Raw genomic sequence first — 17,465 nt, forward strand, 5'->3', positions numbered from 1 at the left:
AATTCAGAGAGTTTACTGTAATTAATAAGCAGAGAAAAAAAATCTTTGGGAAATAATATAATTGAATCTGTATTACCGAAGGTTAAAGAAGAGTTTACTAACGGTGTGGCGAAACTAAACCATAAAAATCCTTTAATAGCTGAGGCAAATACGAAAAGTATTCAAACAGACAAAACTCACGTGGAATCGACAAACAAAATTTTACAAAAAAAAATAAATAGAACGATCACTCAAATCATTAATTATTAACTATTGACTAGAAAAATAAATAGACGACAGGAATTATCCATTTAAGTTAGAACAGAACATTAAGACAGAATATAGGAAAGAACAGAAAAATCCGGTACGACAACCAAAACAGAACAAAGTAGAAACATGGCATCAAATCATCATTTTAGAAACAGTTCATAAATATGCAAAATATCATAAATATCATAAACAACAAAAAATATTATTATGGTAACACTTCAATAAATAAATAATCGTCACAATAACACAACAAATAAATAAACACCGGCAACAAGTTCAACAGAAAAATGCAATAAATGTAATACTGTATTCAAATTTAAGAGAGCCACTCGAAATTACTATTTTAGAAAAATAATTCATAGAATAATTCAATATTGTTTATTACTTTGATCAAGGAAATCTCATCGGAACACCGTTCGGAAAGACAATTCAATCGATGTCGTCAGAGATATCCCGTAGTGGCTCGTGAGAAAAAAAAATCGTTCAATAATAGATTCTCGGTAGCAACAATATTTCTTCCGAATCACTGATCGGCAAGACCATTCAATCCGTGTCGTCGGAAATATTATTCTATTTCACATAAGAAATACAATTTACTTGAATCAATGGCAATGGCAATTTCATAATACAAGACAATAACAAAACCTGCTTTATTGGCTCGTTGTAGGTCGCGAGAATGGTTCCCGTCGCAAACAAGTATTTCTGCACGTGTTCACCGTCGCGGCTACGATCGTGCGTGAAGCTCGCTCGGCCGAAAGCAAGTACACTCGGAAAAGATAATTTTCGTCCGGCAGCAAATGAAAGAATTTTCTTGTGTGAGCCCCGCGCCTCTGGCGTATCTCTGATGTAAAAAGCCCTTTCACAGGTCACCTTTACGGCGAGATGGTCCCTGTTCGGGCGCCAATTTTGTCACGTCGCTTTTCTAGATTCGTAAAAGATGGTAACGCGAACTCTAGCGACACCGAGATTTTATAGGCAGAAGGCCGGGCCACGCTCGGCCGCACGATACGTGGTCCTCTCGGGACAAAACAACGTACGTAGACTCAACGTTATGTCGGATGTTTTCGAAATTCGGGCGCCAGACACCTCAGGGTGTCACGCGAAACGATCAAACTCTCTCTCCGTACTTTACGTTGTTCTAAACCCCGAGTCTACGACGTTCTATCTAAACCTTGAATAGCGATCGAAAAGGGGTCCAGGATCTACGCCGAGAGAACACGAGGCGTTCCCCGCGGCGGGAAGGTTTCGCACAAGAAATGAACAACGTAGTTCGGCTAGAAATTCGTTTATTGAACGACGGTCTCGAGTAGCCGAGGAACTCGGCAGCGAACAATGTAATAGCCGGCGCGTCACATACAATTTTGGCGAAAGATGTCGTTCGCACCAGTGATGCCGAAATCGTGGTACTGTGGTACTAAGCCGTGGTACGAGACCCCCCCACTATGACCTACCGTTGCCCCTACTGGCCTTCTCCAACTCGCTCGCGCGCTACACTCACCAACGTACCTCTCCTAGGATATGAGAGGTACGTTGGTGAGTGTAGCGCGCGAGCGAGTTGGAGAAGGCCAGTAGGGGCAACGGTAGGTCATAGTGGGGGGGTCTCGTACCACGGCTTAGTACCACAGTACCACGATTTCGGCATCACTGGTTCGCACGCGCGTTTCTCCCGTTCTTTCTCTCGACGCTTCTAATTCGACGGTAACGAGAACAGATTGTCGCGAGAGGCCTAAACGGCAGCGAAATAGTCGAATTACGATGTAACGAGCGTTTAATACTTGACTTGCTTCGATCGAACTGAACTTGCTAACACGAATCGAGCACGCGGCGGCCTCGCACCGAGGAACGAACCGAGGTTGCCGAGAATCAACGACGACGCCGATCTTTCTCGAACCCGCGACTTCGCGTTTATGCCGGCGTCGTACAACCGCCACGAGGCGGCCACGCGGCCCCCGCTGTCCGACCGGATTCTTACTTTTCGGCAACGAAAGTACAATTAAGCACGAGGGACGTACGTTTCCCTGATGAGCTTTCCCACGAATATCGGCCGTCTGGAATGTCGTTGATTCTCGCGACGCGAATACCGAACCCTACGACGCGCTACCCGAGCCAACACGATAAATCACCATTATTTATTATTAGGAAAGCCTGATCGGCGCTTACCGTGGCAGCGACGCTGGAAGATGTCGGCAGCGATTCAATGTGCCCCTTTTCTGGTTGCAGTCGCAAAAGTACTCTAGTATTTAGCAATCGTTAACAGGTCTACTCTCTACACGATTCAACGAAGCAGTGATTTTCGGCACGCGGTGGCTCGGGAACGCGTAAGACGAGCGTCCCCCACTTCTCGTAGTCTTTCTTTCTCGCGCGACGCTTCGGCCTATCGCCAATTAGGATTTCTGCGTCAACGAATCCTACGCTGCGACGGCTGGCTCCTGATGTCCAGCGACGTATCCGGCATCGATCTCTCTGATTGATCGCTTCTTGCTGAGACAATCGACGTAGGCCAATCCGGTTGCGGTACAAGCTTCTTCCCGGTTGAGGCGACGACAGGGTAAAGTGGATGGACGTCTTGTTACCGCGTGCCCTCGTCGGCGCCTCCAGGTTGGTTGTCCTGGGCCCTTTCGATTCTGCCGTCTCCTGGTGCAAGAATACGTCCTGGCCGGCTTCTAGCTGTTTTTCCCTTATAGTACCGTTGCGTCGGCGGTTGGACAAGAGTTCCGGGTCCCCCCGGGACCCGGATACGGCTCTGAAATTCTGCGTCGCGCAATTGGCGCGACGTTCAAAAATATGAGAACTTCGTCCCTGGGGCTCGCACGTGCCCTGGGAGAGCGCTCGCAGCGGCCCTTATCGTGTTCTGCTTTACCAAAGGGTGGCCCGGTCTTTCGCTAGTTGGTTCAGAGTGGCGTAGGCAATTTTGCCACGTCACAATATATATACATATAATATATACAACAAGATTTTGCCGACCGATCAAAATTACGTTAAAACACGAATCACCTGATTTGATCAAAATGGAAACTAAAAAAGTCGAGGAACAGATCACAAAATTAATGCCGTTAACCGTCACAATTAATAATAAAAATATAATTGTCCAATACCACTTTAAACTCACCATGATAGATGGAAAAGCTTTTAGTGCTATTACTGAGTCCAATCAGTCCAATCAGTCGTGTGCAATTTGTAAGGCAGCTCCACAAATGATGAATAATTTAAAGTTATTAAAAACGCGCGCGTTACCAATAACAACAGATTTCTACGAATATGGCATTTCAAGTCTCCATGCGTGGATCAAAAGCATGGAATGCATTTTGCACATTTCATACCAGATAGAAATCAAGAAATGGCAAGTGCGAAGTTCCAACGATAAATCGCAGTATAAAGAACGAAAAAAAAATATTCAGAAAAAGCTAAAAGAGATGCTGCATATATTGGTCGACATACCGAAGCAAGGTTTCGGCACAACAAATACGGGGATCATTGCAAGAATATTTTTTGAGAATTATGCTACAACAGCCGAGATTACAGGTATTTTTTATATTTTATATAATGAGTGTTATACCCGTATTGTAACAAGCTACAGTAAAATATTTTATTGTCTTTCTTAATATATTTAATAGGATGAAAATAATATAACAGTAATTCTAAATTCTTCTACGGTTTTTACTGTTTTAAATTACATGTACTCATTTTTGTCATTACAGGTGTTAACGAGGAGTTAATTAAAAGACTGGGTGTCATTCTAGTTTCCTTGTCTGGTTGCAGACAAATTTGCCCTGATTTATTCCAGAAATATGCAATGGAAACTTATAATTTATACATTGCGAATTATAAATGGTATTATATGCCATCAACCCTGCATAAAATTCTTTGTCATGGTGCAGATATCATAAAAAGTTCATGTTTACCAATTGGAATGCTTTCCGAAGAGGCACTGGAGGCAAGGAATAAAGATGTAAGAAACATAAGAGAACATCACACGAGAAAATCTTCTCGATGTAACACAATGAAGGACCTTTTCCATACATTGTTATATACGTCAGATATTTTCATATCCTCCATTTCTGCTGAAAAATGCCCAATCTCAGCGGCCACAGCCAGTTCAAAATTCGCTCAATATTGAAACTGCTGTAACTTTGCTAAAATTTATCCAAATTTGATGAAAAAACAACCATTTTAAAGCTTAAGATTTCTACTTTTTGTACTGTGTCCCATTTTCTGCGTGGGTGGAGCCATAGAGGAGATTTCAAGGTCACCTTGATTTTTTTAAACAGAATGTCCTTTTTTTATACCATAGATCGATAGAGTATCAAATTCTGAGTATAAAAGTGTTGACCTTCGTATGTCCTAAACGTAATAGTTAACGAGATATTATCAAAAGAAGAAAGAAAATTATTTCGATAATATCTCGTTAACTATTAGGTTTAGGACATACGAAGGTCAACACTTTTATACTCAGAATTTGATACTCTATCGATCTATGGTATGGAAAAGGACATTCTGTTTAAAAAAATCAAGGTGACCTTGAAATCTCCTCTATGCCTCCACCCACGCAGAAAATGTTTATACCACAACATGTCCCCCTCTGTTCCGGGAAAATTTTGTTCATAACATTTTTTCATATTATTACAAATAACGAGATAATATTCAAAGTGAACGTAGTTATTCCTCCAGCCTGTATATTATTTAAATTTCATGTGTATACTGTTTTCGTATTTTAGTATATATTGTGTGTTTATTATTATTATTTAATATTTACTTAAGTAAATACGAAAATATAGCGAATGCGACATGCAGGATGTGAGAAATGCTGCGATTTTCGCGCGCGCCCGATGGCCATTTTTTCGTAAATCAACTATAAAACACGAAAGCAAACGAAAGCAGAAACCATTTTTCTTGCGTCTTAATCAGAAGACTTCAAAGAATACAATGGCACAGAAATGAGCACCGGGACGCACAAGGAAGTATAACGAAATCATTACCAAAGTCTTACAATCATCAAGAAAGTGACTCATCGTTGGTTATCTTTAAGTATTAATAATTAAAAACATGTATATGGTACAAAAGTGAATTTCTCTTAAAAGTATACCCTATACTTAGATAAAAAAACTTCTACCAAACAAAAATCTGTTAGTGTATGTAAATAAGGTAACAATTACTAACAGGTGAATTCGTTGAGAAATGAAAGCGGGTTAGCGGAACTTCATCTTCCGACAAATGTCAGTGCTTAATGGATACATGAATGGGAAAATGAATGATCGGAGATTGTTCCTCAGACATTCAACTAACTCAAGCCACAAAAATTTTACAATTTATCTAAAATTTTTTAAATTCAGTTATGACCGCTGAAATCGGGCAAATACCCCACTGTGCGCCGCGCCGCACATTGGTCTGGAGACCATGTTATCGTGGCCAAAATTCAATTTTTCAACTTTTATATATTGAAAAAATTTTTTTCCTATATAGTAACAACCCTTCAAACCTCCCAAATCCAAAATATTATTCATTTTAGATGATTCTGTGATGAGATACAGCGTTCTAAAGACAAAGTCAGAAAATTCAAAGTAAAATAAAACGTTTTAGATTTCAATCATCGAATATCAGAAAATAGATTTTAATGATGATTTTATATATGTTAGTAAGCGCATTTCAAATATTTAATCCATTTTTATGCATTGTTTAGTCCATACACGAATAGCGTAAATTAATAGCAATTCAAACTTTGAAAAGAATTATACAAAAACGTTTAAGACCGCTAAGCATCGGACTTGTTTTATATGAAAGCTTGAACATTTACTAAGAAGGTCATGTAAATTTTAACTGCAATCTCCCGCAATCTTGAACTATAAACGGATTTTAACAAATACGGGCCCGCGGTTATTCCACGCCTGGATACGCAGTTCCACTTGAATCTTGCATAGCAGCCGGGAAGTACAATGTATGTATATGTCTTTTCTACGCCAGTCTTGTTCGCTTTAGTGTTTTGTTTTATAAACAATAGAAATCGGTTTGGTCTGAGGATGCTTCTATTGTTCACATTAGTTTTTAGTGCAGTATTCGAAGTGAACAGAGAAACATCTCTCCTAGCGGACGAATTTATTAAATTTTTTGTGTATTTTAATCTCAGTTATATAATTACAGTTATATTATACATTATACATAGTCTATACATATATAATTCATAGTTCAGTTATATAGTCTAGTTTTTCATACAGTGTAAAGTGTACTATTGTTTCAAATAATTCTGTATAATAATGTCGGAAAGATTTCCAAGTAAGTTTAATTTATTCATTTGATCGCCACCAGATTTTTCTGTTCGCGGAAGATTAATTATTTTTACTTTTTATTTGTTGTTTCTATTATTATCTTTATTTCGCTATTTGTAGATTAGTATTGCTTTAAAAATGAAGACCTTTTTAATATATGGCTAGTATAGACCATCCGAACAGGAAAGCAATTGCTGTGTCTGCTTTTATATTTAACACAATGTTAGAACACAATGTTAATGAAGCATACAAAAAATCAACTGAGGAGAGAATTCGTCACTTTTGTAATAATGTAGCTATAAAATGGAAAAGTTCTCATCGTGCATTAAAAAACTTTAAAACAAAGCATCATAACTGGTTGCAACAACATTCTATGGTTGACAAATGTATAAATGAAAATCCCTGTCCTGAAGCTTCAACATCTGTAGGACGTCCTCGTCTTCCATACGAAAATAAATCAACAAGATCAAAAAGACGAGAAGCATCCATGCTTTCGAACGAAATGGATCAGGACTTAAATTTAATAGTACAAGCAACGGGCATGACTGCACGGAAAAGGGGTAACATAGATGTGGCCACTGTTTTAGACAGTTTGACCAACAGTCCCCAAGTGGCGAAGAAAATGAGACAATCAATTTCGGACGATAAAAAGGAATTAATTCCTATAACTGTAGATGAAGCATTAGCCTTTTTTACGATAATAATCTATCGAAAAGAGTGTACGTGAATATAAGGATACAGAATAGACTCAGCAATTCTGACATATATCCGACATACGATGCTCTCATTGAAGCAAAGAAAAAATGCGTACCTTTTGGAATCGAAGTTACTGACATAATTGCATACGTACCATTAGAGAATCTTTTACAACATACAACAAAAAGAATAGTGTCACTGCAAACAAAAGTGATTGACAATACCATTCTACAAAATAATAATAATGTACTGGAATGTGAAATGTTATTTAGTTATGGATTTGATGGCAGTAGTGGCCAATCAATGTATAAACAAAAATTTGAACAATCACAAGCTTTGGCGGGGGCCGATTCTTCCCTCTTTGTCAGTACGCTAATACCTTTGAGACTCATAGCAAGAAATAAAACAATATTATGGAATAATGAAACTCCTAATTCCGTCAGATTTTGCAGGCCTATAAAAATTCAGTTTGTCAAAGAAACTGCGGAAGTGGACTTGAAAGAAAATGAAGATATAAACCAGCAAATTAATAATATATCGTACTTTAATTTAGTATATAACAATACAATGTTAAGAATTAAATTTACCTTAATGTTAACATTAATTGATGGAAAAACACTAAATATATTAACACAAAATAAATCGTCGCAATCTTGCCCCGTTTGTAAAGCAACACCTAAACAAGTGTTACAAATTGATGATTTTCGGGCGGAAGAATTTACACCCAAAGATAGACAGTTTAAAATATGGGTTCAGTCCACTCCATGCGTGGATACATTTTTTTGAATGTATTATACATATTTCATACAGGATAAAAATAAAGAAATGGCAAATAAAACAAAACGAAGAAAAGGTAGAGTTTCTTCGTCGAAAAAAAGAAATCCAGAATATGTTTTGGGAAAAATTGGCATTAAACGTAGACAAGCCAAAACAAGGGAGTGGTAATACAAATGACGGCAATACTGCTCGTCGAGCATTTGAAGATATCCAAATATTAGAAGAAATAACAGGCGTAGATAATAATTTATTGCATAAAATGAAAATAATTTTAATTACCATTTCTTCTCAATTTCCTATAAATGCAGAAAAGTTTGATTTATTTTGTTTGGAAACAGCCAAGATATTTAAAAACAAATATCCGTGGTACCCAATGCCACCAACCCTACATGAAGTTTTAATTCATGGAAAACAAATTTTGGAACATTGTATATTACCTCCGGGTTGTCTAAGCGAAGAAGCATCCGAATCTAAGAATAAATATTACAAATGTGACAGAGAATTTCATGCACGAAAGGATAGTCGGAAAAATAATTTGCACGATATATTCCATAGGTAGGCATAACTGTTGTTAATTTTAAATCATTATAAGTTGTTTGGTTTTCTTCTTTTTTTTAGTTATTTTTCAGTTATATTTAATTCTTTATTTATTTGAAAATTTTTAACAGAGCCATGGTAACATCGGATCCTCTAATATCAAGCATAAGCTTAAAGAAACGAAGACAAAAATATGCAAAAAAATCAAGTCTACCATCTGAGGTATTGTCCTTATTGTCTCCTTTATGGTTGGAAACGGAACCAATTGACAACGAAGATTTAGAAGAAGAGGACGAATATGATTTGCCCATGCTTGAATATTTGGAGGATATAGAATTAGAATCAGAATTAATAATTCAAAAATCATAATATATATATGTATATATATTACTCATATTGGTAGCATTACTTGATGCTTAGAAATGTTGAAAAATGTTAGTATGTACGTCTTTTTAATGTAAGCCAAGAAAAAACTACTTTCGAGAAGCATTGTTCACAATTTTTCAGTTATATGTGATGATCTGACAAAAAAACGGTTTCAACAAAAGTTAATCAGCATTCAGTTTTTTATAAACGTCAATATAAAAAATTTCGAAAAAAATTTTTTTTCTTCAAATATCAAGGCCACCCCTATTTTTTAGACGTCACTGTTGCGGATAGAATTAAGAGCGTTCACTATTGTAGCGAGAAGGTGGCGATATTTGGAGTTTTGCGAGATCATTGTAAGAAATGCTGTATACTATAGAGATATGGTAATTTTCTATCAAATATATGTAAAACGGCAGGGCTGGTTCGAGAAAGAATGCTATTGTTATCGAAATAATGACACGAGCCAACTCTTAACGATGTTAGGCTAGGCGCGTGGGTGGCTGAGTGGTGGTTATGATCGCTGGGTTACCAGCGTGAAAGGGAAGACAAAAGGTCTCCCTAGGCCTCCAGAGAACTCAGGCCTAGCTACCTGAGATTATAAATCGCATAGTGCGAGGGAAGGCATAAGGTCATCCCCTAGACCACTAGGCACCTCAGAGCTAGGTATCTGAGAATATGAATCGCATAGTGCGAGGGAAGGCATAAGGTCATCCCCTAGACCACTAAGCAAAAGCGACGGAGTTGGTATCGCAATTACAATTAGAAGTACCAGAGAAGGGGAGCCTCATCATAATGCCCAAACGGCTCCCACGAATTCATTCTAAAACCAGCGCTCAACGTAAACGGACAGAACTACCTTCACATTGTACAGTCACTATATATTTTTTATTGCATAATCATATAGCTGACGTCAAGACAAATTCAACGACCTACAATACTATGATATTAACTCTTGAAATAATGCTAAAATAATATTGGCCACGAAAACAGGGTCTCCAGACCACTGTGCGCCGTGGGATGGATTTATTGTCGCCATCTTGGACGTCATGAACAGATGCTGTTTGACGTTCGCTGGGTGTTTGCGTGAAGCCATCGTCACCGGCGCACAGTGGTTTAAACGGGCCATTTAGCTGGACAAAACCCAAAAATGGAAATCTCGCAGAAAATTGCTCGCTTCGGTAAATGAGAGGTAAGGTACCAGGTCAGAAGAATCACTGTTGGTTTTTCCCCAATAATATTTTCCCCAATATCACCCCATAATAAAATATACCCCCACGAACAACTCATTTTTCATCTCCGTATTTCTTCATCGTCGTTCGACACCTCACTATTAATTAGTATATCTCGTTGTGAACATCTAGTAGTGGAAATATTTGTGGAATTTTTCATTCTATGATGGATACCAGCATGAACCAAAAGGACAAAACTCAAATAAAACTTAAATATATTGTTTATTTGCTTAAAAATGAAAGTATACTTCAAACGTATATAGCATTCAAACTTTGACAGTCTCACAAAAAAAACCTTTAAAAACCTTTAGGATGGAACATGTTGGAACATCTTTATAGAAGTCTAGAGTGTCCGAAAAAATCAATTTTATTAGCACGAACTTGCACCTTTGAATTTGAGACAGTTTTTAGTAATTCAATGTCGATATACGAATCATCTCTATGATTCTCTTCTACGTAAGCCACAAACGACACAAAAAGATATCAAAACATGGTTGGAGTAAACGTGATATCGTATTTTTGGACCCTTAAAATGTATGCAAACAATTTTGAAGATTTATAAATTTTTTAAAATTTTGAAAATGATTTTTTTAAAAAAAATTTTGTACAAATTTGTCGGCCTAAAAATACGATGTAACTTTTATTTGAATCAGTTTTTGCTATCTTCTGTCGTTTGTGATTCATAAGCACTTACATAAAACGGTCGGTTCGGAAGTTTTTCGGTGGAAATGCCCAATTCTCACCACGATGTTTTGAACATTTCGGATAATCTGGCAAGAAAATGTTTCAAACAAAAGTTAATCTATACTCAGTCATCTATAAATCCCAATAAAAACATTTCACCAAATTTATTTTTTAATAAAAAAATATAATTATGTTAATTTCTTAAACGCCACTAAGTATTTTTTATTACATATTGTTGTAGCTGATGTCAAGACGAATCCAATGACCTACTTAACTACGGCTTTAAGTCTTAAAATAATGCTAGAATAATTTTGTCCAGCTAAATTGCCCGTTTAGACCACTGTGCGCCGAGGAGAGGAACTCGAGCTTGCCTCCTTTGGACGCCGAGCCGCTGAGCCAGCGACTCTGAGATCAGCGAGACTTCACTGCCGGGATCTATCAGGGATCGAGCTAGGCAGCCTTGTCCCATGGTGCCTGAAACTGCGACGCGTGCAGTACTTGGTAGAACGGAGGAATTTCGACTCACGTGCTCTGAAGTTTGATGCACGCAGGCTACCGGAGAGGTGGGCTCCTTGGTGGTGGTTACAGCATCGTGGATCGTGGTATGGTGCTTCCCTTCACACTTCTGACACCTCTTAGATGACTTGCATTCTGTAGCTGAATGTTTCCCAAGACAATTGAAGCAGAGGTTAAGGGAACGTGCAGCCTCCTTCCTCTCGACTGGCGTCTTCTCCTGGTATTTGCTGCAAAACAGGATGAAGTGCTTCTCCTGACAGAGATTGCAGTGTCTTACCGGAGTGCTGGCTCTTGACACCTGATGAACCTTTGCTGACTTGGCAGAAGATTTCCTAACCTCGGAAGATTCAGCGCGAGGGGACGCCTCCAGCCTTTCACGGGTCTGTATTCTACCTTCCATGACTTCCTTAAGTTGTTCCAGGGTTGGCAATTCCTTGGATTTCTTCAGGAAATCCTCCCATTCCCGCTGAGACTGTTGATCCCATCGCTCGACGGTCAACTCGACGATCCAGTCGAGTGCGTTGGTGACGGGTCGACCTAGGTTATCGAGCGCGTCGATGGCGTCGAACGTGTCGTCGTACAGTCGCTTCATCTCTTCAGCGGATTCCCTTTTCATGGGAGCCAGTGAGGCCAGCAATTGGATTTGAGCCTGTACGAGACGTCGAGGATTTTCGTACCGAGTGCTCAATTTCTCCCAGGCGACTTGGAAATTATCCGAAGTCGTCTTGACGTTTTTGAGGTTGTAATGATTGTATAAGACACGAGACATCTCCCTCATACACTATACGCGAGCGCGCCACGCGAAATCGCGAAGCGCTACTTCCCGCGGCGGCCGTATCAAATCAGTTCGAGCTACGATCTGGCTAATAGAGAGGATTCTCGAATGCTACGACTGTATCACGAGCTGTCCCAACCTTTTCCTGCGTACCACGCCAAGGCCCCAAGTGTCATACAACACGGGGAGACCCTTCCTGCGAGAGACATAAATCTCCGCCGTCCGAAGTGGCACGCACCACCGGGCATCCTCGACCCAAGTGTCACACGGCACGGGACTCTTCGCCTCAAGTGTCACGCGGCACGAGGAATCCCTAAACGCTCAGGCGGCACAAACTGCGAGCATCTCGTTCCTGACTACCTGCACCATGCGAAGCATTGTAAGGCCATAAAATGGTCACTGCGGTAACCACGCTGCGTCGAGATCGTTAGGGAGCCGTCGAGTCACTATCGCCCGCGTTTATACCGATGCATTGTCGGGTACACTGTCTCATGTACTATCCGCTCTACTGTTCGCCGTCATACAATTAGCGCCGTTAGCTTTAAGTTCCGTTCCGATTATTTCGCGCTCCGCGTTTCACTGTCTTCGCGCTGATCTTGCGTCGCGTTCATCTTGCGTTCCGTTTATTTCACGCTCCGATCATCCGCTCCGCGTTTCACTGTCTCCGCGTTCATTTTGCGTCGCGTTTACTTCGCGCTCCGATCATCCGCTCCGTGCGTTCATCTTGCGTCGCGTTTACTTCACGCTCCGATCATCCGCTCCGCGTTCATCTTACGTTCCAATCATTTCGCGTTCTCATCGTATCGCGTTTCGTTCACTTCGCGTCCGCGACTTTATGTTTAACTTGCGCTTTATAATAATTCACATCACCGACCGACGTAGATACTGTGATGAAGAACCTCGGTTCCTAATAAAGAGATCTGTTTAACCCGTATCGGCGTTGTTCATTCGTGGCTCAGAAAAACCCTGGACAGCCGAGTGAGCTGGCACATTCTCCCTACGTTCGAATGTTACAAGGTGCTTGGCAGCACTGCCCTTCATACACGCCTTTAAATAATGAAGTCGTTCCACCGGAGACAAGGACTTGTCGTTGATGATAAGCGAGGTAAACAGATCGCGAAATGAAGGCCAATCCTTGTATTGGCCGTCAAATATTGAGAGACCCATCTTTGGTAATACAGGGCGTGACCTTGGATGGTTCGTCTCTTCAGCCGTTGAATTTGAATTGGACGGTTCCTTAACGGTCGCAGCGGCTTCGATTTCGTAGATCATGTCAAGAAGCATGGCTGCTTGATCCATATAAATTTCATGGGTTTCCTCGTACTCATCGTCCTTAAAGTAGGGAATATCCTTTAATTTGGGATCAGTTCTAGCGGCGATTCTGATTTCAGCATCTCCCTTGACGTAATCAGCCCAGAGTTGTTGAACAGATGAGTGACCGGTCCGAAGCAGGCCCATAGTAATGTTCGCCTTTCCTTTCTTCTTGATGTTGGTCACGATTCGGGAGAGTCGATGCCCGATAAGTCGCTGATCTCCGACAAGGTCAGACATGATTTTCCGTGTGAAATAGAAGCACTTTCCGTAAAATCACTCAAATTGTTACTTTCTAGCGAACTGCAGCGCGAGATCCGGCTCGAAGGACCAAAATGTAGCGGATCAGATAGGTAAACCAGTCTCTTAACAATCAACAACTTTATTTATCCACACAGGGGTTCGTCAACGGTCAACGGTCTTAGTGTAAACACCTTGTGAACACATAAACGAGCGCGTTTGATCACTTCACAATAAAGAACGATTCACAAAAGAAAATACTTGGTAATGTAGGATTGGATTGGTGTCGGATGAAGTAACGAACGATCTTCGTAGGTTTAGTGAAAACAGTGAAATTTATTTGGAATGAACAGAATGACTTATAATGCGTTCTCGAGCGACGACCTTTCCTCGAGGTAAGGCTGCAGCGGACTGACTCGGCAGTCGCCCCCACTCCAACATATCCCCGTCCGCAGCGCACACAGCCATACCAGCGCGCAACGTGACCAGTCAGATAGATCACTCTCTACAGTAATTAATACCCGCACGCTTAGATATAAGTAAGTAGAGATCTCGCGAAACCGTACAAGATAACGTGATAACGTGAGCTAGAACGAGATTCACCCTTTCTACCGAAGTGCGATAGCCAGAGTGATCACGGATCGATCAGTCGGCCGTTAGCTGTCACCGTCGGGAGATCGATTGGATATCTCATCGATCGATTCGCCAATCGGAGGTCAATGCTCCGATTCAGCCGATAATCGAGAGTAATCAATTCTCGACTGTGCCAGCCAATGATTCCGCGGGCCGCGATCGATTCTAGATCTCGCTACTCTCGGCGTAGCCGCCTATCGCTGAGCGGCGAAATAGGTAGGAGCGCGCACGCTGCCATCACATCCAGCCAATCCCAAACAGAGAGCAATGTTAAACTCGGCAACGTTAAAGAGTGAGTTGAGAAAATCATTATCCTTACAAGTAGGCAATCTATCTGGATCATCAGAGACCCATGATGTGGACTAATTTTGTCTAGAGCTTCCCTAATTTTGGTTTCAGACTGGTGATTCTCAGGAGTGTGACAAGATGTTACTTTAATCCATTTGTTCTTTATGATTTTGCTGCGGTTCCAAACATAGTTTTTGCTGGTGCGGCAATTAATACTCTTTGCAAAGTCTCTAAAATTGTCTCTCTTCTTTTTCTTAAAAGTTTTGCTAGCCAGAGCCGAAAATTTTTTGTATTCTATGTAATCATTACTGTTTTTAGTTGTTACGGATTGGACGGGATAAGAACACTCACAGAATTTGGACGAGCACACTTTATTCCCGTCTTGCGGTTAGTCGCGACAAAACACTTTATACAAACTATGTACAGATCTCTAGCCAAATTGTAAAGTTGACTAGAGCGAATAAAGAACAGAACAATGTACTTTTGTGAGACTTAATGATTAACAGCAGCGTAGCTGAGAATTTAGCGAGATTCGAATCGAACTAGCCGAGAAAACCGGGTGCAACGACGCGCGACGTTTTCGTACCGATGCTAATTAACGATTGATCTAGATCGACCAGCAGCGAGAATTTCTCTCTCACCGTCGGAACGATGACTTTGCGATACGAACCGCTGGGCCAATAGAAACTGTATTAGCCCAGTCGATAATCGATCCGACGGCGATAGCCTATAGCGCGGCGCGCTGCTAATCGATCATCGATCCTCGCGATGTCGCAAGGATCAGCCAATACGCGGGCTGCGTGGTGGATCGTGCGTCACGATCCTACGACACGCGTGGCCAATCCCAAACATTCCGCCCGCCTCGTCATTCATTGACGAAATTGAGAAGGATGAATGGGTCGGAAACGCGCGGCGTAGTAACCGAAGCTATAAACAATGAGACGCGAGTGAATAAATGGAAAATGTACAGTGATGAGTATTGACGAGAAGAGTACAATTCATATGCAGTTGGACAATGAGGTGAGTGAAAACTACTCTACTTCACTGAGCGACGAATGTAAAGTAGTGTGTGACCCAATTAGTGAAATGCTTAACCTACAATTAAGCAGTGTGGTTGAAATTTCGCAGGTGCGAATCGGGAGCACCACGTGATAAGCCTGCCTCGGGGACCTCTCCAGCATTCGTCTCAGCATCGTCGGTGTCAGCAGAGGCTTAATTCGTGAACCGGACGAAGAAATTGAGACTTGGCAGTGCGGGCTGTAGCGACTCGAAGGAAAGCGTCTGGTCCCGGGTGTACGAGTATCACGCGAACGAGAGGCCATTGAGTAGGCGGAAGAATGAATCACTTTCGAGAAGACAGAGGACTCCGGCTTTGATTCGTGTCTTGTACTTGTGCCGTTTGCCTCGAGTTTGACGAGAGTTTAAGTACTCCCGAGACCAGAGCTTCCAAAAATGTTGTATCTGCTGGATTGATTGCCACCGAGATAAACGAGATGATGGAAGGTCCTCGAGGCTGGGCTCGGGGCTAGCAGTGAGCGGTTCCCCGATCAAGTGGTACCCAGGCGTTAGAGTTACTGGATCCTCGGAGTCGTCTGTGAACGTGAGTACAAGTTTAAAGAGACAGCAAGCTTCGATACCAGTCAGGAGCGTGGTCAGCTCCTCGAAGTACCGTAACTGCTCTTCGATGATCCTGTGTAGGTGGTGCTTGGCTGCGTAGATGGCAGCTTTACAGCTTTCTTCAAAGAGTGAAGAGGAAGTGAGATTCGATTTCCAGGAGAGGCTTTCCCTGGAGTTCCGCTGACCACGATCCTGCCTGGATCGAAGGTGCGTAGGTGGAACATAATAGTTTCCAGATCTGCAAGAGAAGACGTGATTAGCGCTAACTGGAGATTTTTCGATTTTAGGTCGGGCAGTTTGCCCTTTCCAGAGTAAACTAACGGTGCCGCGAACGATACAGGATTTTACCGACTGACGACCGCGGAGGATCCTGCACTCCTGGCGTGGCGTTGTCAGGGGAGGTTGTGTCCCTCCCTGCAGGCGTCGGTTGTGGGCAGCTTCGACCCACGACTTCGCCAGAGGGGATACGTACAACGGAGATGTTCCGCCGAGCGCAGCGGGCTCGGGGAATCCAGAGTTCCGGAGAAGAGTAGCTGTAATGTTCCGACAACGGTCAGAGCGAGAGAGACAGTTGATGCCGAAGTAGCTGTGAAAGATGAGCGAGTCCCATCTGCCGACTCTTTTCAGCTCGGAGGTGAAGTAGCCATCCAGAGGACTCCTGGAGTGGGAGGCCCACGCGTAATGTGGAAGCCCGCCCGTCCTGCGGATCAAGCACTCTGATGGAAGACGGCTATGGCTCCAGCGATTCTGTAATAGAGTTGCAAAAGGAGTTTGTGTCCCCCCATGCTGGCATCGTTTGTGGGCAGCTTCGACCCACAACTTAGCCGGAGGGGATACATGAAGTAGATATGTTCCACCGAGCGCAGCTAGCTCGGGGAACCCAGAACTCCAGAGTGTTGATGATGCGGTGATTGGAAAGCAGTCAGAGGAATAAAGCCCCGGCAGAGATGTTCCGTCGAGCGCAACTGGCTCGGGGAACGCAGAGTTCCAGCGAGAAGTGGTGACCTGACAGCATTCAGAGGAGTAGAGCCCCGGTAGAGATGTTCCGTCGAGCGCAGCGGGCTCGAGGAACGCAGAGTCCCAGTGAGAAGTGTTAATCTGACTGTAGTCAGATGAATAGAGTCCCGGTAGGGATGTTCCGTCGAGCGCAGCGGGCTCGAGGAACGCAGAGTTCCAGCGAGATGTGGAAGCGGTGCATCGACAGCAGTCCGAGGAAGAAAACCAGTTGCTGCCAAAGAAGGAGGTGGAAATCCTGTCCGGACGACTCCTGCAGCGGGATGCCCA

At 42.1% G+C, this 17,465-nt stretch overlaps 1 protein-coding gene and 1 long non-coding RNA gene across 2 annotated transcripts; one reads left to right on the top strand and one right to left on the bottom strand.

Moving 5' to 3' along the window:
- Positions 1-9,524: 9,524 nt before the first annotated feature.
- On the bottom strand, positions 9,525-12,086 carry LOC143215113 (uncharacterized). The gene is made up of 2 exons (XM_076436926.1): positions 11,173-12,086; positions 9,525-9,555 (listed from the first exon to the last, which is right to left on the bottom strand). The coding sequence occupies exons 1-2, from the start codon at positions 12,084-12,086 to the stop codon at positions 9,525-9,527; spliced, it is 945 nt and encodes a 314-aa protein (XP_076293041.1).
- A 3,091-nt stretch (positions 12,087-15,177) lies between these two features.
- On the top strand, positions 15,178-17,094 carry LOC143215226 (uncharacterized). Its single transcript, XR_013010326.1, has 3 exons — positions 15,178-16,164; positions 16,263-16,388; positions 16,469-17,094. It is a non-coding gene; the product is annotated as an uncharacterized LOC143215226 (long non-coding RNA).
- The last annotated feature ends 371 nt before the right edge of the window (positions 17,095-17,465 follow it).

The sequence above is a fragment of the Lasioglossum baleicum genome, chromosome 13 (genome assembly GCF_051020765.1).
Source record: "Lasioglossum baleicum chromosome 13, iyLasBale1, whole genome shotgun sequence".
NCBI classification, from domain to species: Eukaryota; Metazoa; Arthropoda; class Insecta; order Hymenoptera; family Halictidae; genus Lasioglossum; species Lasioglossum baleicum.

What these genes read in the sequence shown, in the direction of transcription:
- LOC143215113 (XM_076436926.1), bottom strand. Translation starts at nt 12,086, where the DNA reads ATGTCTCGTGTCTTATACAATCATTACAACCTCAAAAACGTCAAGACG. An exon ending in CGGCTCGGCGTCCAAAGGAG is followed by an intron (nt 9,556 to 11,172) that starts GCAAGCTCGAGT and finishes TCATATTCTCAG; the next exon opens with ATACCTAGCTCTGAGGTGCC.